We start from the raw sequence: 19,793 nt of genomic DNA, 5'->3' as shown, positions 1-19,793 counted from the left end.
GGGGGGGACATTTAATAAAATGTTACAATAAGGCTGTAACCTAACAAAATGTGGGTCTGAATACTTTCCAAAAGCACTATAGTCCACTACTTTTGGCAAGAGACCTATGGTGGGGGCTCAAAAATAGTGCACTATGTAGGTAATTGGGTGCCATTCGGGACTTACCCATAAAATGCAAAAACAGCCATGACATGGGAAACGGAGTGGGAGGAACATGTGCTTGAATAGAAGGCCTACCACTGGAGAAGTCTTTTTATAGAGAGGTTACAAGTTGCTTATGAACAGGTCTACTTGTTAACAAAATGGCTGCAGCTGCAAGACAATCGGATCAAATTAAACTGTGGACCCATGAGATGTTTGAAGAAGCCTATAGTTTTGTGTGGGGAGTGATACACTGGCTTAATCTAATAGGATTGTGGTGTGCTGTGGAACAAATCCTCCAAGATGTCCTTGTGTGAATATGTTGCCACCTTGTGGCTAGTATTTTGCATGAAAATACAGAACAGCATTCCCGTAGACTTCGATATGATGTGGTGGATGGACAATGGCTTTGTGTGTGTTAACTTGCCTGCTGAAAAAACAGACAAAAGGAATATCTGAAAAACCTTTCTATTTTTGGACAATGGCTCATGGCATTATAACATGTGCAGTTTGAATAGGATGGCCAAAAACAACCAACCCTGGTAGAACACAGGATTCCAGGCAATTCTTGCGAGAACGCAAATCAAGCATTAGAAAATAAATAGGAGAGAAGCTGTGGGGTGTCCCAGAAAGCAGGATTCATTTAGCCAGCTAAGAAGCTGACAGTCATATGCCTTTATTTTCTTGTTAATTTAGAAATATTAAACTATGATATGGGTTGTTGAGTAAATTATACCATTTCAAGTCTGCACAGTACACAAAATATTAGGAACACTTCCAAATATTGAGTTGCACCCCCTTTAGCACTCAGAACAGCCTCAATTCGTCAGGGTATGGACTCTACAGGGTGTCAAAAGTGTTCCATAGGGATGCTGGCCCATGTTGACTCCAATGCTTCCCACAGTTGTGTGAAGTTGGCTGGATGTCCTTTGGGTGGTGGACCATTCTTGATACACTGCAGCTCTTGATACACTCAAACCGGTGCACCCGGCACCTACTACCATACCCCGTTCAGAAGGCACTTCAGTGTTTTGTCTTGCCCATTCACCCTTTGAAATGGCACACATACACAATCCATATCTCAAGACTTAAAAATCCTGCAACTCATCCACTCCCCTTCATACAGTGATTGAAGTGGATTTAAGTGACATCAAGGGATCATAGCCATCACCTAGATTCACCTGGTCATTCTATGTAATGGAAAGACACCTGGTGTCAATGCCCTAATGTTTTGTACACAATATTTAGGACAGTTCGCTGGCTAACACACTCATTCATCCTGCTTTCTGGACCAACCCCCAGATTGTGTGTACCACAATCACGAGACAACTCATTAACAGTGCCTAAATCTTTATTTTTCAATAAGCTACATTTTTTTCTCTCCAAATTAGACAGTTTTACATCATGACACAAGAGTAACTTAAATTATCAATAGTTGACATGTACGCTTGATTCCAGTCTTAAATGGAAGAAAAGTTAAGACAAAATTCAAAAGCCCTCTCAAAGAAACCTCGATGAACAACTGTTACCGTTAGGTTATTCTCCCCATCAAGTCATCGATTGTCCACTGCTGTTAGCGTAAAAATGAGTTCATTTAACACAGTGATTTGATAGTGAGACAATTTGTTCGTCTCATTCCAGTCAGTTGGTGCATTGTAACATCACTTTACAGTCAATTTACAACAAGCTGCAACCTTTGCAAAAAATACATGGCACTATCAAACTGGTGCGACGTAACAGAAAGAAGCGAACTGGGCAGGGAGAACGAGACCGCTTGATATGAGAAACTGTCTGTGCACAGTGACACAAGAACAGCCCAATATTACAACAGGGCTTTAGTAGTGCGCGCAAAAGAAGAAAAAGTTAAACACTTTCGTACTGTAAGCAGTGCAATCATCTTCAGGAGAGAGAAACCATTAACAGAATCATTTTCAGATCATGCTGCACAAACCTGGCTGGCTAATCACCCTTTGGTTTACTTTACTTCAACTGTCAGTCAATTTTGCAGTTGTGTTTGGTCAACTTCTCACAAACACTTTCTCATACAAACTCAGTGCCCAGCCAGATAACATATCAATACCCAATCTGCAAAGACAACAGTATTAGCATTTTGCATTAGAAAGGCCTACTAGCATAGACTAGCTTAATGTACATACCTAGACTTCATTAGCCAGATCAGATGCAGGTTGCTATGAGTACTTTGTCTAATGTCAGTGGTATCAGATTATTATTCCCAGTTATATAGTTAAGACCAGCTACACTTCCTCAGTAACAATTATAATGTCAAGTGTTTAAAGTACAAGTCAAACAAACTGCCAGGTTGAAACAAATTAATGGCACAGATAAATGCAGTCCACATGTGTGATCAACTGATAAAAAGACAATACACAGTATGTTATACAGTATGTGCCAGAAAACTAATTTTCTTGCTGAAATGTGTACAAATATCTACACTATTATACTTGAGTCTACACACTGGTAAATCCTACCAAAGGAATTTTTATTTGTCAAGTTTAGTGCTGGGGGCTACGAAAGTTCGGTTGACGTACAACTTCATGAAAAACAAACCGCCAAAAATAAAAAATAAACAGGATATCAACAATGCTTAAATCACCTTCACTCCAAACATGAAAGGTTTATGTCTGGTACAATTATACAGTATGCTGCTATGGACTTGAAATTGGTTGTGTGAGAAAGATTTGATGTTCCTGTGCTTAAAAATGTGCTTTACTGTGATAAAGAATTCTTGTATGGGCTAAATCACACAGACTGCTATAAGCACAGTCTGTCAGATAATAGTACCGACTGTGCTTTCATTTAAGGATGTGTGTTTGTACGACAGGTAGGTTCTTCCCTTTTCTCACTGTGCACAGTGAAGAGGTTGGCCAACAGAAAACATTGTCTACCAGGGGTTGAAAAACACAAGGACATGGAATGAGAATGACTTTTAAAAAGTTAGACAACCTTCCCTGTCGCAAAGTGAGGGAGAAAGCAATTCTGCACACCAGAATAGAAAAAAAATATAGAAAAAAATTATTCAAAATCAAATCACATTTAGTTTTTATCCTACATCCAGCTCAAAAAGCGACATTAATATTTCAACAAGATCAATATATATTTTTTAAATCATTTTAAGGTACCTCTATTTTTCAGATTATTTACAATTGTACAAGCAAAGCACACACTTCAAAGTGCACATATTTGATACAGTATTTACTATTTTGCATTTACAGGATTTATATTTCCCCAAAACAACTGAAAATAGGAAGTAGAAACAAAGTTAATCAAATTAGACAATTTTCTTACAATTTTACACCCCCCCCCCCCCAAAAAAAATGCGGACAGATTTGGACTTTAAGACCTAGTAAGACTTGTGATGTTTGGTATGACTAAACATTTAGATGTGTTACCCTTACTAACATTTTGGGGTTTGAAAAGAAATAAACTCTACATTGTCTCATATAAAAGTTAAGGCAAAGTCATTTTCAAGTTTAAATAAAATTCAAGTTTTTCAAACACTGGATGGAAAATATACAGTTGTATATTGTATATTTTTTCTTAAAAATAAACATTTTTATGATCTCTCATGGAATAAACAGCATTGGTTTATAAATAAGCAGATATGGTGCATCATGTCTTTTATACCATCTCAGAAAAAAAATTAAAATCAAAAAAAAAAATGCAATTTAAAGACTGTCCACCCAAGTGCATCCCAGTCTTTCAAAATCAAACTAAATAATGTTTTTGCAAACCAAAATCAAAAGCAGCAATGACTATCAGTACAGGCCATTCTGTGTCTTAGGCAATGTCTCCTCTCCAAAATGAGTCCTCTTATCTAAGCAGAGTATTCAACTCCTTGTTGCAGGAAGACATCAATGAGACACTAAAGAAGTGCACATTCCACTTATGAGTTATTTTTTTCTACTTATACATTTATGCAGAGTACAGAGGGGAATTTGGAAGCTATATGGTTTTTGTATGGAGAGCCAGGAGAAATCTATAGAAGGCATTCTAAAAAGAGAAAAAGCATGCCAAAAATAAATATTGAGTAAGTCCTGCAGTGAACAGGGGCACTTCTACTGTATCTGAGGGGTGAAGGATTTGGAATGACCCAAGAGTGCTGCCCCCTCTGCACAACGTTTTCTTGCCCAAACTGAAAGGACTCATCGATAAGCTGCTCAGGTTCACAGTATGCAAACAGGTCAAAGGTCATTTCATTCACTCACTGGATTCTCACAGGGTCCAGTTCACTACTCGTTTGTGTGACTGTAACCCAATGAATAAAGCAATACCTTATTTCTAAAATGGCTGCATCATGGTTTACCTTCAAATATAACATTTGTAGTGGAAAGAATATCATACTTCTTCCTTTTAACCAATTCCACTTATTTTTCCCATTTGAGCCACCAGGTGTACACATTCTCTAAGGTGTACACTAACATTATAATTAACTACTGTAATACTGAATAAGCTAGAACAGCTTCAAAAAACACCACGCACCAGTGGTTTCACAAATGACTAGATGAAAAAGAAAAAGAAAATAAAATGAGTGAGACTCCATATAGGGTGTGCACAAAATAAAATGTCTATCTACACCAAGACTAAAGTTGTTATTCTCAGCATGCACGGAAGTATGTCTTGTAGGCATTTACATGGGAGTAAACAAAAAAGTTTAACTTGTGTGTGAATTTATCCGCATAGAGGTTAATACAATTAGTCAACATTTGAGAGATTCTGAAAGCTGATCATCCTGTCACAACATAATGCACAAGTCAAATGGCAAGAAGAAATTTCATTCTTTAGGGGGAAAATCTATTGGTTGTATAGCTGAAATTGTAAAGGGATTACTTATGTGACCATCAGACCTTTCCATATTTGTCTTTACATGTTAGGTTCCCTTTTGCTTCTGTATGTAGGTAAAATATGGATTTCTTAATTAATCCAGAAACAAAACAAAGTGCAAAGTTTAGTTGACAACATGTATCAAGTATTATTATCTAAGTACAGTACCAGATTATTTGAAGTAGCAAGTTCCAGGTTCATCCTCTAGCTAGCACCATAGCTATCTAAAATAAAACATCCCACTGTTTGAATGAAGTCACGACACCCTGCCAAAACCCTACTGCCGACTCCTAATAGCTGAGCACAAGAGGTTGGTGGCACCTTAATTGGGGAGAACGGGCTTGTGTTAATGGCTGGAGTGGAACGGTGTCAAATACATCAAAACACTTGTTTTCTAAGTGTTTGATTCCATTCGCACCGTTCCAGACATTATTATGAGTCATCCTCCACGCAGCAGCCTCCACTATAGCCTATCCATTGCCAACGTATGTGCCCGCTGAACTAGTCTGACATGCTTGTTTCACAGCAAAATAGTAAAGAAAGAAAATAGTCTACAAGAGGCACCAATCGACACCATGTGATGAATTTATGGGTCATTCCACAAAATGATACACTTTTGGACCCCTTTGATATTTAAAGTATAAATGGTGCACCAATATTGAATTTAAAAAGTGTGTTATATTAAATGAAGTGCCCTTTAATATAGACCACATGGGAATTCAATAAATCAAATTCTTTATATGAATGAAGACTTGTTAGTGCCTAAATTCAAAATCCCTCCGTGACTTCTAGGAATATTTTAACCTATCATTGTAAAGCCCTAGTTAATTTGTTGCTTTAACAGTCATATCTGAAGATGATTTTTTATTTGTGATTTTCTGTGTCCCTCAATTTAAAGGTCAACCCTGTTACGTAAACTGAACTATCATTTTAATATAGTAAAACTATTCCTTTTAAATGTTGTTTTTCAAAAGAAACATGAACATCTAGTCAAATCACAGTGTAAAAGCAGGTGAGCCGGTTCTACTCTTTTGCCATTTTCTGGTGTTTTGTGGTAGAAAACTGAGCGAGTCAAGCATACCATGTCAACCCTGTTACCCATAGATAGACAGGCTAGAAATGTTACATTAAAAATGTTTGTGAAGGTGGTGATCAATTGCCACTCCCTGTCACACAACAAACTTCCATTCCACCTTTCAATATGGGATTCACAGCTGATCTAAGATGGAATTGTCAACCCTGCGACAGTCAACCCTGTTACTTATTTTGTCACTTACTATAGTAATTTTGTATTTAACGTTGAGATGGGAAAATGTGTTAAGTTTTACGTGCTCTTTATGATAGAAAGTAAAAAATAAAGTGAAGAAATTAAAATTGGACCAAGATACACATCTCAAAAGGCACCGAATTGCTGGAACGACCCTCATCTGCTTTTTCCAAGATCAAAATGCATGTAGATTTCTACTGACCCCGATAGTGGCTCTCTACGAGGACTAACTAGCTATGTGCTTTACACGGCTAGGAAACAGATTCCTGCATTGGACAACAGAAAACGACTAAATGTAATTCTTTGCCACAAAAAAACACCAGATAAAGTCTAAGGCGCTCTCAAAACCTCCAGCACGCAACAAGTAGTACTTGTACCAACGATCAAAACCAGTATGCAAATAAACGTATTCTCCTCAAATGCTTGTATTCTAACGAGATAAAGTGTTCCATGTTGGCAAAAAGGTCATCTAGTTTTGATAAATGACACCGGTGGCGAAGTCCCTCAGAAATGAAGTCTTCTGAGGATTTCAGTTAAGTCTGTAAAATGAGCCTGGACTAGTTGACCTTGAATATGAACACAAATATGTAAAACACATCGTAGATGCGTCCCTAATGGTACCTTATTCCATATGTAGTGCACTACTTTTGATCGAAAGTAGTGCACTATATAGGGATTAGGTTGCCATTTGGGACATAGCCATCTTGTCTGACTGATATGGTGATCATCACACCCGACAATGGAATCACATCACCACTTAACAGGACTGCATACAAGACATACAGACACCCCCTCACAGTCACAACGAATGACATGGCAACAGCTACTCTGTTCCTCATCTGCTTCCTTTCATTCACCCGTTGTTGGCTTCCACTGATGACCTCAATACTTTGGACATAAGAATTTATCCCACTAATCTGAACAGGAGTAAGTTTTCAGATTGACACTAAATAACAAAAGCAATGAAAAAAATAAACCCTCCAAAAATAAATAAGTAAAAATGATTAACGGTGCTCTATATGCACACTAAAGTGCTATTGTCTGAAAGCCCTGATCCAGAAAGGCATCCTCTCTATGCTATGAATGACTGGTGATTTTGGAATAGGTTGTATTTGAATAGCCCTGACTTTTTCAGATTTCTTTCACTCTCACGTTTTTGTTTTGAAATTGACTTGATTGCAGTGGGGGGGGGTTACTGCGGGGACTTTGGGGGAGTGTTGAGATCTTTGCTGCTGGCACCCTTCCCTGGGTGGTTGGGGGGTGGTGAAGGCCCCCGGCCGGTCGCTCTCCGGACCTCTCGGGGTCTGCCGAGGGTGGCAGACTTGGAGGAGCATGGGTATGTCTCTCGGGGGACCTTTGGCTCACCCCTGTCCCCTGGGGCTGCGTCAGTGCACTTCCTCTCCTCTCCTGCGGAGGCAGCGCTGCTGGCTGGTTTGGCCTCTTTAGGGGCCTGTAGTGTCGGAGCGTGGTCTTTAATCCTCTGGCAGATCTCAGCGTAAGATGGCTTTCGCAGTTCCTAACCACAAAACAAAACACATACTTGTAGGTGATTCATTTCATAGGACATTGACTATGCCCACTGGTTTGACACACAAAGTCCAGAAAACATGATTATTACCGGCCACAAATCAACATTTACAGGTAACTGCTAAAATAATGTAAAAACTTCAACAATTTTTTTTTTTTTTACCTTTAATTAACTAGGCAAGTCAGTTAAGAACAAATTCTTATTTTCAATGACGGCCTAGGAACAGTGGGTTAACTGCCTGTTCAGGGGCAGAACGACAGATTTGTACCTTGTCAGCTCGGGGATTTGAACTGGCAACCTTCCGGTTACAAGTCCAACGCTCTAACCACTAGGCTACACTGCCGCCCCATGAGGGATAAAAAATAATTTTAAAATTATTAAGCAATTAACATCCCATAATGCTTAGGGTCATGTATAAAAATACTGGGCAGATCATTATTTTGGCTACCATGGCTTTTCCCCCCTAGGATGACAGTGCCCCCATTCACAGGGCACAGGTTGTCACAATGGTCAGATGAGCATGAAAATGATGTAAACCATGTGCCATGGCCATCTCAGTCACCAGATCTCAACCCAATTAAACACTTACGGGAGATTCTGGACCGGTGCCGAAGACCGATTTTTCCACCATCAACAAAACACCAAATTAAGGAATTTATTGTGGAAGAATGGTGTCACATCCCTCCAATAGAGTTCCAGACACTTGAAGAATCTATGCCAAGGTGTATTGAAGCAGTTTTGGCTCGTGGTAGCACGCCTCCCTATTAAGACACTTTATGTTGGAGTTTCCTGTATTTGGGCAGTTACCTGTATCTATGACTATCAAAAAATCTTTCAGCTAATAATATGGAAAATGGACCTGATTGATTATGTTTAAAATGCTTTAGATAGCTTACTTACTGTAGCAGTACCATTGACTTGAACAGATTTGCTAGCAGTGTACAGAGCGGTAGTGACGCGCTCCATAGAGACCAGAGTCTCCTGATTCACCTCCAGAACCTTCACTTCCCTGAAAAACAAACATTCATTTCACACAATGATGTGAATGACATGAAATGCTTCTATGTCAGTTATGTTCTCTCATTCTACACAAATTCAGTTGACATCAACAACAATGGTGTTCCACTTTATCAAATGGGACACACTGACAAGGAAATGGTGAGACAAGAGTGAGACGTAAAGCACACTGTTTTTCTATACAAATCATGTTAGTGGGGGCATGCTTACACATTTTGATGGAAATAGTGTGTACGGGGGGGTGGATCCAAAGTGTTACATGAAGGGAAAACATGTCCTACACTCACTCTGCAGGTTGGGAGGAAACATGGACAGGGCCAGAGGCTGGTCCTGGGTTCGGAAGGGCAGTGGGCTGGAGGTTCGGTGGCTGTGGAGAAGTGACTGTCCTTGGTGGCTCCTTGGGCCCTCCTGAGGGGAGGACACCTGCAGAGCTGGCATCAACGATTACATTCTGGAACGATACAAAAAGACATGAACCACAATACTACTAACGGCAAAGCTGAAATGTTGAGTTGAGTGATTGAGTATGGTGGCTTGGAGATAAGAGCTTGTCTGAGTCCCAATTGGCACCATATTCACTGGTCAAAAGTAGTGCACTATATATGGAATAGGGTGCCATTTGGGACACACAGAGTATGGTGGCCAAGAAATGAGAGCTTGTGTTGGTAGATACTGACCCTGTCCTTTGTGGCTCCTAATACCATGCTGGCCAGTTTGTTCTCAAACATGTCGTCAGGGGTTTTGAGGTGGCCTGCGGCCCCAGGCAGAGGGGGGAAGCTGGAGAGCCCCAGCTCAAAGCTGGGGGACGGGGGCTTCTGAGGAGGGGGTGGCGACTGGGTAGCCATTCTCTATACAATAGAACAGCATCAAACACCGTCAGACTGGGTAGCCACTCTCTATACAATAGAACAGCATCAAACAGTCAGTCACAGAGTAAAGACTGCATCCCAAATGGCACCCTATTTATTGCCTATATAGTGCACCATATAGGAAATAGGGTACAATTTGGGACATCCACAAAGCCAGCCAACTGTACACACAAAAGACCTGCAATATTGAAATTCAGTCAGAAGATGTCACTGCCTGAAAAGCTTGCAGCAGCACCACTGATGGCTCTTTCTCCAAGTCAAACACTAGTCTAAGAGGAGATCAATTTAAAAAACTTGTACTTACTGTAAACTTGTTGTCATCCCTCTTTTTCCTAGAACCATAAATATTTGTCCTTTAAGATAATATTTGAAAAATTCACAGACAATTGTATACTATTTGAAGCCTAACTTAGCATAACAGAAATTTTAACAATTCAAAACGTGAGCACCATGCTCACTTTGTTGTAATACTATAATCCGCCCCAAATAGCACCCTATCCAGTGCGCTACTTTTGACCAGAGCCCTACAGGCCTGGGACTAAAGTTGTGCACTTAATAACAAATAGGGTACCATTTGGGAAACAGCCTATGGAGGTCTATGGTGGTGATGATCATGCAGATAGTGGAGGATACCTTACCTTCCCCGGCCCATGCCCAGTGAGTAGTCAGTGCTGACGGGCTCCAACCGACCTGTACTGATGTCTCTCCTGGGGTAGGTCATGGTGGAGGGGGGTAACCTGGTTCTGTTCTGGCTCGGGAGGCGCGTCATTTGGGGAGAACCCCGCGGTACCCCGTTCAGAACTCGCTCCGTGGGGAAGTTGAAGATGGTGGGGCTGTCCAGGAGCCCTGTGCTGCGCTGGTCCATGATAGGTATTGTGGGCCTCAGGTGAGGTTTACTGTGAGTGTGATTCCTGAAAAGAAACAATATATTTGAAGATCCTAAGCACAGCAATATAGAATTCTGGGCCCATATTCACAACAACTCAATAGTAAGAGTGCTGATATACTGTATATACAAATCAGATTGACCTTATATATGAGGGGGGACCTGATCCTAGATCAGCACTCCTATTGTGTGATGCTTTGTGAATACAGGCACAGGTTGGTATTGTCTACATCAGATGGTGAGTCTCAGTGTACCCACCTATTCCTGGGAGAGTAGTGCCTAACACCAGCAAGAGGAGACGTCGCTGGTTTAAAACTATGGGATGTTGTAAATCCATTGATAAATTGAGTGTTGTGAAATTGGGTAACCTGTTAGAAAAGGAAACACAAAATCATTGATTTTTATAAGAGTTCTAGTAGCATATTATACAGTGAAATTAAGAATGGCCTGCATTGTAGCCTTGTGGGTGGTAAGTGGCCAAAATCCCAGTAACTTTCTAAAAATGTCCAGGTTTCCCAGAAATCCCAGTTGGAAAATTCCCATAATCAGGAGTGAAAACCAGACTTTTGGGAAAGTTACTGGAATTTTGAAACCCTAAACTAGATTTTAGGTTGTGTGTGGGCACGCCTGTTGTCCTCACCAGCGAAGGGTCTATGAAGCTGTGGGTGGCTGACCAGGCCTGTGGAGTGATGAGACTGTAGAGGGGGAACTGCTGCTGAGGGCTGTACACTGGAGGTATGTAGTAGGAGGTGTAACGTTGTTGCTGCTGCTGAGCGTAAGGGTGAACCTCCACCGGGCGGTAGCCATTCTTTGGCATAAAAGTGTTAATAGCGATTGCCTTCGCCTTTATCCGTGCCTGAAATTAGAGTTGAGAATAGAACATTTTCCTCAAACCTATCAGCAAAGTAAGCATTTCAAACCTATCAGCAAAGTAAGCATTTCAAAGCGGTGCACAAAGATTTTGATATAAAAAAAGCTAAATTTGTCTGCGGTATTATGTCACAGCAACACTAAATGAACCCATACAACAACTGCAGATTGAATTATGTTATATACTGGAGGGGAAATCATTCGTTTTGGTTGTTCTGCTGACAGAAAAGGTTCTGAACCACCATACTTGGAAATACTCCAGAATTTACAGTATAGTATACAGTTTATGGGTCATGTTCATATTAGTTTAATAGTTAATTAGCTTACCTTAATAGGCTTCCCTTGGAAGGTTTTCACTTCTTCACGAAGATACTGATATGCCTGGAAAATAGGATAAATGAAAACTTCAAACAGAGCAGGATTGTTTTTAATACCCACAAATGTAAGCTTATGGCCAGTATGAAACACTGTATGGTAGCAACTAGCAATAGTAGACCAGACCACCAAACCCATAGCAGGGCAGTTAGTGGCAGGTAGCATGGCAGTTTCACGGACCCAGAACTACAATCCTAAAACATGATGTTTTCGGGAAACAAGGTGCTTCATGCACCATTACTAAATCCTACAATAGTGCAACATTCTTGAATGTTTCTGACCTGTTGTGCATCTGCTTCCGATTCAAAGGTGATGAACCAGTTGTCGTTGTAGGCAAACTCAGAATTGATGAATTTAGGTAAGTTCTCTCCTTTAAAAAGAGCCTCGACCTCCTGCAAAACAAGAGCACATGTCAAGCTTAACGTCAAAACTCCTTGGTGTCAATTGTGGCTTAGGCTGGTTTTGCGGTCTAAGCTGCTGCCTCCGGAACACATTGCTGCAGCATTCGGTCGAATCTAGCAAACTGATATTTTCAGCACCTCCCTCTTATCTATGTAATAAACAAAAAATACGAGAGGAGTGGGCCCTATCAACGTCAAATTTAGTCAATATTCCCCGATGGGAGTGCGGTTCAGACTGAAATAACTGACCATAACACCATTAAAATGTTTTGAACTGCTAAAAATGGCACCCTTTAATTTGTCACACTGCACAACATGGAACTGGCTGGCACATGAGGCACAATGAAACCTCTAAACACTACATTATCAAAACAATGTGCCATTACAATTACTTTCTCAAAGTCCAACAACAGGGTGTCTATAACATGGCGAGGAGGAAGGTGTGCAAACGAATCATGGACGCAGAGACAGGTTTACACCATTCCAGGAAATGTTAACAATTCCAGGAAAACAACTCTTAGCAAATATTAGGCTAGAGTAGTGTGCTGTGCACTCAAAACAGGAAATGACCTACAATGCCATGGTTAAAACACACATATAGCGTAATCACATAAGAGCTTGTACTAGAATGACCGTATCTTGTTAAAAACCTGTTATTTTGTTCCACTTTCTGCCATACTGGATACAGTCTAATGTAGTATTTGGTTTCTTATGCCATAATATCAGGGGGCTGTTCGAACTGCAAACTGTATTGCTGGTGGATTTGAAGGATCAGTCAGTCAGTCAGTCAGTAGGAAATATCATTGTGCTCTTGGGTAAAACTTTTTTTTTTGCAATTTTGGCAGAAATGTTGCAGATAGGGAGGTTCCAGTCCCTAGTGAGACACCATGGGAGAACGGTATGACAATGATTTATTGGGAAAGATCGGTTGATCTGTGACATGTCTGAAGGGTGGAATAGATGAGTGTTAGAATAATTATATGCACAAATGTACAGTATAAATGTTTAAGGTCCTCCAATCAGGGGTGAGGGTGGGGATGGGATTATTATTCGTTTTGGTTTCACAATTTATGCTTTAGCTTTAACGCTGTGATGCGTTTGCTGGTCCTGGACATTTAAGAGTAGCTCAATTCTATGCCTGCCCGGGAATCGGGTGGGACTTGGTTTTTCCCGCAATTGGAAAAAACATGTGGGCAGGGGGTTTGCCTTGCCGGCTTCTCAGGGCGAGCGCACCCACTGACCACAACACCCACTGACCACAACACCCACTGACCACAACACCCACTGACCATTTGTAGTCAGCATATTGCATTGTTTAAAATAAAATCTTTCTAAATGCATGGTTTCTTTACCAGATGTTCCAGACTGAATCTTTGTCCCAAACGACACCCTATTCCCCATTTAGCGCACTACTTTTGAACAGAACCCTAAGGACTGTGGCCAGAAGTTAGCCAGTGAACGTACCTCTATGGGAGTGCTCTCAGGGACCTCTCGGAGGATGACGATGCAGCGGTTCTGGTTGGGTCTCACCTTCTCCCCCTTCTCATCCACCTGGACCAACGGCAGAGCTATGGAGGCAGGGAAATATACAAGTCCAGTGAATTTAAAATCGAAACAATGTCTCTTTGGTGTCAACAAAAAAAATGCTATAAGTAAACGTTAATAGTCTTGTTAAAAATAAAAAAAATAAACATTTTATTTTTGTAAGAGTGTCACTTACATCGTAGGATATCGACGATAAACTCCACATCCGTGCTGAGTTTCTTGACGTGGTCCAGATTAGCTACCGTCACGATTGGTACATATTGGTCACTATCCATCTGAGAGATAAGATACATGTCGCTGGACAGATTCTCTCTGAGAGAAAAGACAAAAAAGTTGAGTCCCTCCCTGTAGCCTAAGTCACTCCTCCCTACAGCAGCCACAAGTGTATTTTTGACAGCATGAAATGAAGCTTTCATTTAGAGCACGCCTTCCACAAAGGGCAGGGATAGAACTAATGAGAATGTGACCGCTGTGCATCATCATAGCAACCAATTTTACTGGCTGCATTCTAGCATGGGCAGCACTTATTCACCATCAACAAAATCTACAGCCCGGCCTCCCGAGTGTCTCAGTGGCCTAAGGCCCTGCATCACAGTGCTAGCTGTGCCACGACAGATGCTGGTCCGTGCCCAGGCTCTGTCGCCGGATATCATGAAATTGGAGAGAAAACTTATTTTTTTATAATAAAAACAACCTGGGATCGACAATTATGGGGAAGAGCATAACAAATGGCACAGTTGTGGTGTAAATGAATCCCCTAGCTACCTCCCCTAAGAGTCAATGAAAGTTCTGTCTGGCGGGTTCGGTGTTCTGTAATGGCAGAGCTGTGCATCTGTGCTGCTCGACTGTAGTTTATATGGTTGCTGCATTATTGGCTGTATTGTAGTAGACACTGCTTGTGTACCAAATGGCAACCTATTTCCTATACACAAGGGTTAAAGCAACAAAACAAAATTAATTGACTGACAGATCGATTCTCTGGGGCCAAGTTAACCTCCGTTCATGTAAAAAAGTCATGAACTTCATGCTTTTAGGGAAAGAGGATAATTTTGTATTCAACTGTGAGTTTGACCAATTCCAGTCCTTTTCAATATTGGAAAAAAAAGAATCCATTTGATGGCAATCCGCTGCAGCAACAAACCTTTAACCCCCTGTATAAAGTGCACTACTTTCACCCAGGGCCCATTGACCAGAGCACTATTGGGTCTTGTCAAAGGTAGTGCACTATACAGGGAATAAGTATGTAATTTGTGACACAGCCAGTGTGTAGTATGGCTGTTACTCACCGGGAAAGACAGAACTCCAGGGTCTTCTTCAGGTGTTCCCGGAGGTCCTCTTGAGGGATCTCCTGCTGGGTCTCACTGCCTGCTCGTCACACAGGGGGAATAGACAACCCAATACTCAGCCACTTTCATGACATGAGACTATTCATTTCATTCAACTCAATGGACAAGTCCCAAATGGCAGCTTAATCCCTATGTAGTGCACTATTGTGACATGCGACCATTCATTTCATTACATGCAGTAGGCTATTATTATAAAATACCTGTTCTACAGGAAACTCCACAAAGTCAAAACAAAATCATTGATGCATAACGTACATCTCTAATATTCTAAAAAATAATGTTGCAGTGAATTCTGAAAACCATTTGTATGAGGGGTGTGCCTAGTATTCAGACAAAAAAACTATCATAACGGATATGGGCAATTGTCCTGATACGATTATGATCAGAGTATTTTTTTATCCGCAATCTGAGAAAGTAATTCTCAAGTGCCCGTGAGCATCTTTCAATCAAGTACGTGGTGCTACGTGGTCTAAATCAGTGTTTCCCAACCCTGGTCCACCAGTACTCCCAACAGAACACATTTCTGTTGTAGCCCTGGACAAAGACACCTCATTCAGGTACTTTAAGGGATTGATGATTAGTTGACCACTTGAATCAGGTGGCTTGTCCAGTGTTCCAATACAAATGTATACGGTTGGGGGTACTCGAGGACCAGGGTTGGGAAACACTGGTCTAAATAACTCAACTGGCTAGTTTACATATCTGTAAAGAGAAGGGCCGTACGTTGACCCTGCTGCTCTGATTGGATAGAGCAAAGCTGTAATTCCCGTCTACTCAATTCGTTACATAATTTCATCCAATCACTTCTCCTCGCATGTTATGGTCGGATCATTTAGATTGCTGCTGCTTCGTTAGCCTAATACTATGATGAATCAAAGGGCAAGGATGTTTGCTAGCTAACAAGCTATCAATGTGCATAATATCTAGCAAGTATGGCGAGGGTAAGGAAAAAATATGAACTGGAGATTCACATTCTGACAGAGCTTGTCTATCCGTCCCTCTGCTAGTTGAGGAAACAGACACTCCTACCCACGCAGCTCCTCATCTGCAGCTTTTTTGGGTCTATAAACAGGCAGGGGAGATCAGTGAATCTACTTATTTCTATAAAATGTGCATCACTTTCACAGACACTTTGCTCAAATCAAATTAATTGTCTCCAGTGGATGAAGATCCCACCTGTGTGAGTTTCCTCCTGGCCAGACTCTGGGTATGCAGCATGGTCGGAGCACTCCAGGGTGACGGTGGCAGCCATGGGAGCCGGCTCTGCCAGTATCACCGCCACCGGCTCATCTGGGTCAGCTAGTAGGGTCCCTTCAAACACTTCGTCTTCGCTGGCTTCACAGCCTGGAAAGAGTAACACGGAGACAACCAACCACGTGGTTAACATTAGCTAGGAGCTAATCAAATCAAATTTTATTTGTCACATACACATGGTTAGCAGATGTTAATGCGAGTGTAGCGAAATGCTTGTGCTTCTAGTTCCGACAATGCAGTAATAACCAACAAGTAATCTAACTAACAATTCCTAAACTACTGTCTTATACACAGTGTAAGGGGATAAAGAATATGTACATAAGGATATATGAATGAGTGATGGTACAGAGCAGCATAGGCAAAATGCAGTAGATGGTATCGAGTACAGTATATACATATGAGATGAGTATGTAAACAAAGTGGCATAGTTAAAGTGGCTAGTGATACAAGTATTACATAAGGATGCAGTCGATTATATAGAGTACAGTATATACGTATGCATATGAGATGAATAATGTAGGGTAAAAGTAACATTATATAAGGTAGCATTGTTTAAAGTGGCTAGTGATATATTTACATCATTTCCCATCAATTCCCATTATTAAAGTGGCTGGAGTTGAGTCAGTGTCAGTGTGTTGGCAGCAGCCACTCAATGTTAGTGGTGGCTGTTTAACAGTCTGATGGCCTTGAGATAGAAGCTGTTTTTCAGTCTCTCGGTACCAGCTTTGATGCACCTGTACTGACCTCGCCTTCTGGACGATAGCGGGGTGAACAGGCAGTGGCTCGGGTGGTTGTTGTCCTTGATGATCTTTATGGCCTTCCTGTAACATCGGGTGGTGTAGGTGTCCTGGAGAGCAGGTAGTTTGCCCCCGGTGATGCGTTGTGCAGACCTCACTACCCTCTGGAGAGCCTTACGGTTGAGGGCGGAGCAGTTGCCGTACCAGGCGGTGATACAGCCCGCCAGGATGCTCTCGATTGTGCATCTGTAGAAGTTTGTGAGTGCTTTTGGTGACAAGCCGAATTTCTTCAGCCTCCTGAGGTTGAAGAGGCACTGCTGCGCCTTCTTCACGATGCTGTCTGTGTGAGTGGTCCAATTCAGTTTGTCTGTGATGTGTAGGCCGAGGAACTTAAAACTTGCTACTCTCTCCACTACTGTTCCATCGATGTGGATAGGGGGGTGTTCCCTCTGCTGTTTCCTGAAGTCCACAATCATCTCCTTAGTTTTGTTGACGTTGAGTGCGAGGTTATTTTCCTGACACCACACTCCGAGGGCCCTCACCTCCTCCCTGTAGGCCGTCTCGTCGTTGTTGGTAATCAAGCCTACCACTGTTGTGTCGTCCGCAAACTTGATGATTGAGTTGGAGGCGTGCGTGGCCACGCAGTCGTGGGTGAACAGGGAGTACAGGAGAGGGCTCAGAACGCACCCTTGTGGGGCCCCAGTGTTGAGGATCAGCGGGGAGGAGATGTTACCTACCCTCACCACCTGGGGGCGGCCCGTCAGGAAGTCCAGTACCCAGTTGCACAGGGCGGGGTCGAGACCCAGGGTCTCGAGATTGATGACGAGCTTGGAGGGTACTATGGTGTTGAATGCCGAGCTGTAGTCGATGAACAGCATTCTCACATAGGTATTCCTCTTGTCCAGATGGGTTAGGGCAGTGTGCAGTGTGGTTGAGATTGCATCATCTGCGGACCTATTTGGGCGGTAAGCAAATTGGAGTGGGTCTAGGGTGTCAGGTAGGGTGGAGGTGATATGGTCCTTGACTAGTCTCTCAAAGCACTTCATGATGACGGAAGTGAGTACTACGGGGCGGTAGTCGTTTAGCTCAGTTACCTTAGCTTTCTTGGGAACAGGAACAATGGTGGCCCTCTTGAAGCATGTGGGAACAGCAGACTGGTATAGGGATTGATTGCATATGTCCGTAAACACACCAGCCAGCTGGTCTGCGCATGCTCTGAGAGCGCGGCTGGGGATGCCGTCTGGGCCTGCAGCCTTGCGAGGGTTAACACGTTTAAATGTTTTACTCACCTCGGCTGCAGTGAAGGAGAGACCGCATGTTTCCGTTGCAGGCCGTGTCAGTGGCACTGTATTGTCCTCAAAGCGGGCAAAAAAGTTATTTAGTCTGTCTGGGAGCAAGACATCCTGGTCCGTGACTGGGCTGGATTTCTTCCTGTAGTCCGTGATTGACTGTAGACCCTGCCACATGCCTCTTGTGTCTGAGCCGTTGAATTGAGATTCTACTTTGTCTCTGTACTGACGCTTAGCTTGTTTGATAGCCTTACGGAGGGAATAGCTGCACTGTTTGTATTCAGTCATGTTACCAGACACCTTGCCCTGATTAAAAGCAGTGGTTCGCGCTTTCAGTTTCACGCGAATGCTGCCATCAATCCACGGTTTCTGGTTAGGGAATGTTTTAATCGTTGCTATGGGAACGACATCTTCAACGCACGTTCTAATGAACTCGCACACCGAATCAGCGTATTCGTCAATGTTGTTATCTGACGCAATACGAAACATGTCCCAGTCCACGTGATGGAAGCAGTCTTGGAGTGTGGAGTCAGCTTGGTCGGACCAGCGTTGGACAGACCTCAGCGTGGGAGCTTCTTGTTTTAGTTTTTGTCTGTAGGCAGGTATCAGCAAAATGGAGTCGTGGTCAGCTTTTCCGAAAGGGGGGCGGGCAGGGCCTTATATGCGTCGCGGAAGTTAGAGTAACAGTGATCCAAGGTTTTTCCACCCCTGGTTGCGCAATCGATATGCTGATAAAATTTAGGGAGTCTTGTTTTCAGATTAGCCTTGTTAAAATCCCCAGCAACAATGAATGCAGCCTCCGGATAAATGGTTTCCAGTTTGCAAAGAGTTAAATAAAGTTCGTTCAGAGCCATCGATGTGTCTGCTTGGGGGGGGATATATACGGCTGTGATTATAATCGAAGAGAATTCTCTTGGTAGATAATGCGGTCTACATTTGATTGTGAGGAATTCTAAAATCAGGTGAACAGAAGGATTTGAGTTCCTGTATTTTTCTTTCATCGCACCATGCCTCGTTAGCCATAAGGCATACGCCCCCACCCCTCTTCTTACCAGAAAGGTGTTTGTTTCTAAAATAAAAATAACTTAACATTACAAGCTGTAGGTGTCTGCACAGCGCGATATCAACCAAGAGCATATCGAACTGCTTTTTCTCTACCAAATCTCTGGATTCCTCCCGGAAGCTCAACCTTTACACCGGATCATCACAGCTAGCTAGCTGCTATCCACGTGGCTACACCTGGCTAACGTCTCTGTCCCGAAGCAATCACCAGTGTGCCTGGAGCTAGCCTCGAGCTAGGCCCATCTCCCAGCTAGCCGAAGAGGTCTATGAGCCAATTCTTGGGCTACAATACCTCTTTTGCCAATTGGCCTGGACCTTTTACTGCCGACACGGAGCCCAGCCGATCCACCACGACCGGTCTGCC

The 19,793-nt window shown here is 42.4% G+C and overlaps 1 protein-coding gene across 1 annotated transcript in view; it reads right to left on the bottom strand.

The window, feature by feature from the left end:
• Positions 1-1,474: 1,474 nt before the first annotated feature.
• LOC135558650 (la-related protein 4B-like) overlaps positions 1,475-19,793 on the bottom strand; it is a 40,510-nt gene continuing 22,191 nt past the window's right edge. Inside the window, exons 4-17 of the mRNA XM_064992624.1 lie at positions 16,264-16,431; positions 15,028-15,106; positions 13,917-14,053; positions 13,661-13,764; positions 12,077-12,187; positions 11,748-11,801; positions 11,191-11,406; positions 10,809-10,918; positions 10,303-10,575; positions 9,969-9,996; positions 9,473-9,643; positions 9,083-9,246; positions 8,679-8,787; positions 1,475-7,766 (exon numbers count right to left, since the gene is read on the bottom strand). Coding sequence (XP_064848696.1) covers positions 7,443-7,766; positions 8,679-8,787; positions 9,083-9,246; positions 9,473-9,643; positions 9,969-9,996; positions 10,303-10,575; positions 10,809-10,918; positions 11,191-11,406; positions 11,748-11,801; positions 12,077-12,187; positions 13,661-13,764; positions 13,917-14,053; positions 15,028-15,106; positions 16,264-16,431 — 2,048 coding nt within the window. The 3' untranslated portion in view covers positions 1,475-7,442. The remainder of the gene's footprint in view (positions 7,767-8,678; positions 8,788-9,082; positions 9,247-9,472; positions 9,644-9,968; positions 9,997-10,302; positions 10,576-10,808; positions 10,919-11,190; positions 11,407-11,747; positions 11,802-12,076; positions 12,188-13,660; positions 13,765-13,916; positions 14,054-15,027; positions 15,107-16,263; positions 16,432-19,793) is intronic.

Source organism: Oncorhynchus masou, chromosome 17 (assembly GCF_036934945.1).
Source record: "Oncorhynchus masou masou isolate Uvic2021 chromosome 17, UVic_Omas_1.1, whole genome shotgun sequence".
NCBI lineage: Eukaryota > Metazoa > Chordata > Actinopteri > Salmoniformes > Salmonidae > Oncorhynchus > Oncorhynchus masou.
Note: the sequence above shows the minus strand (reverse complement) of the source record. Positions and strands in the feature narration are given on the sequence as shown.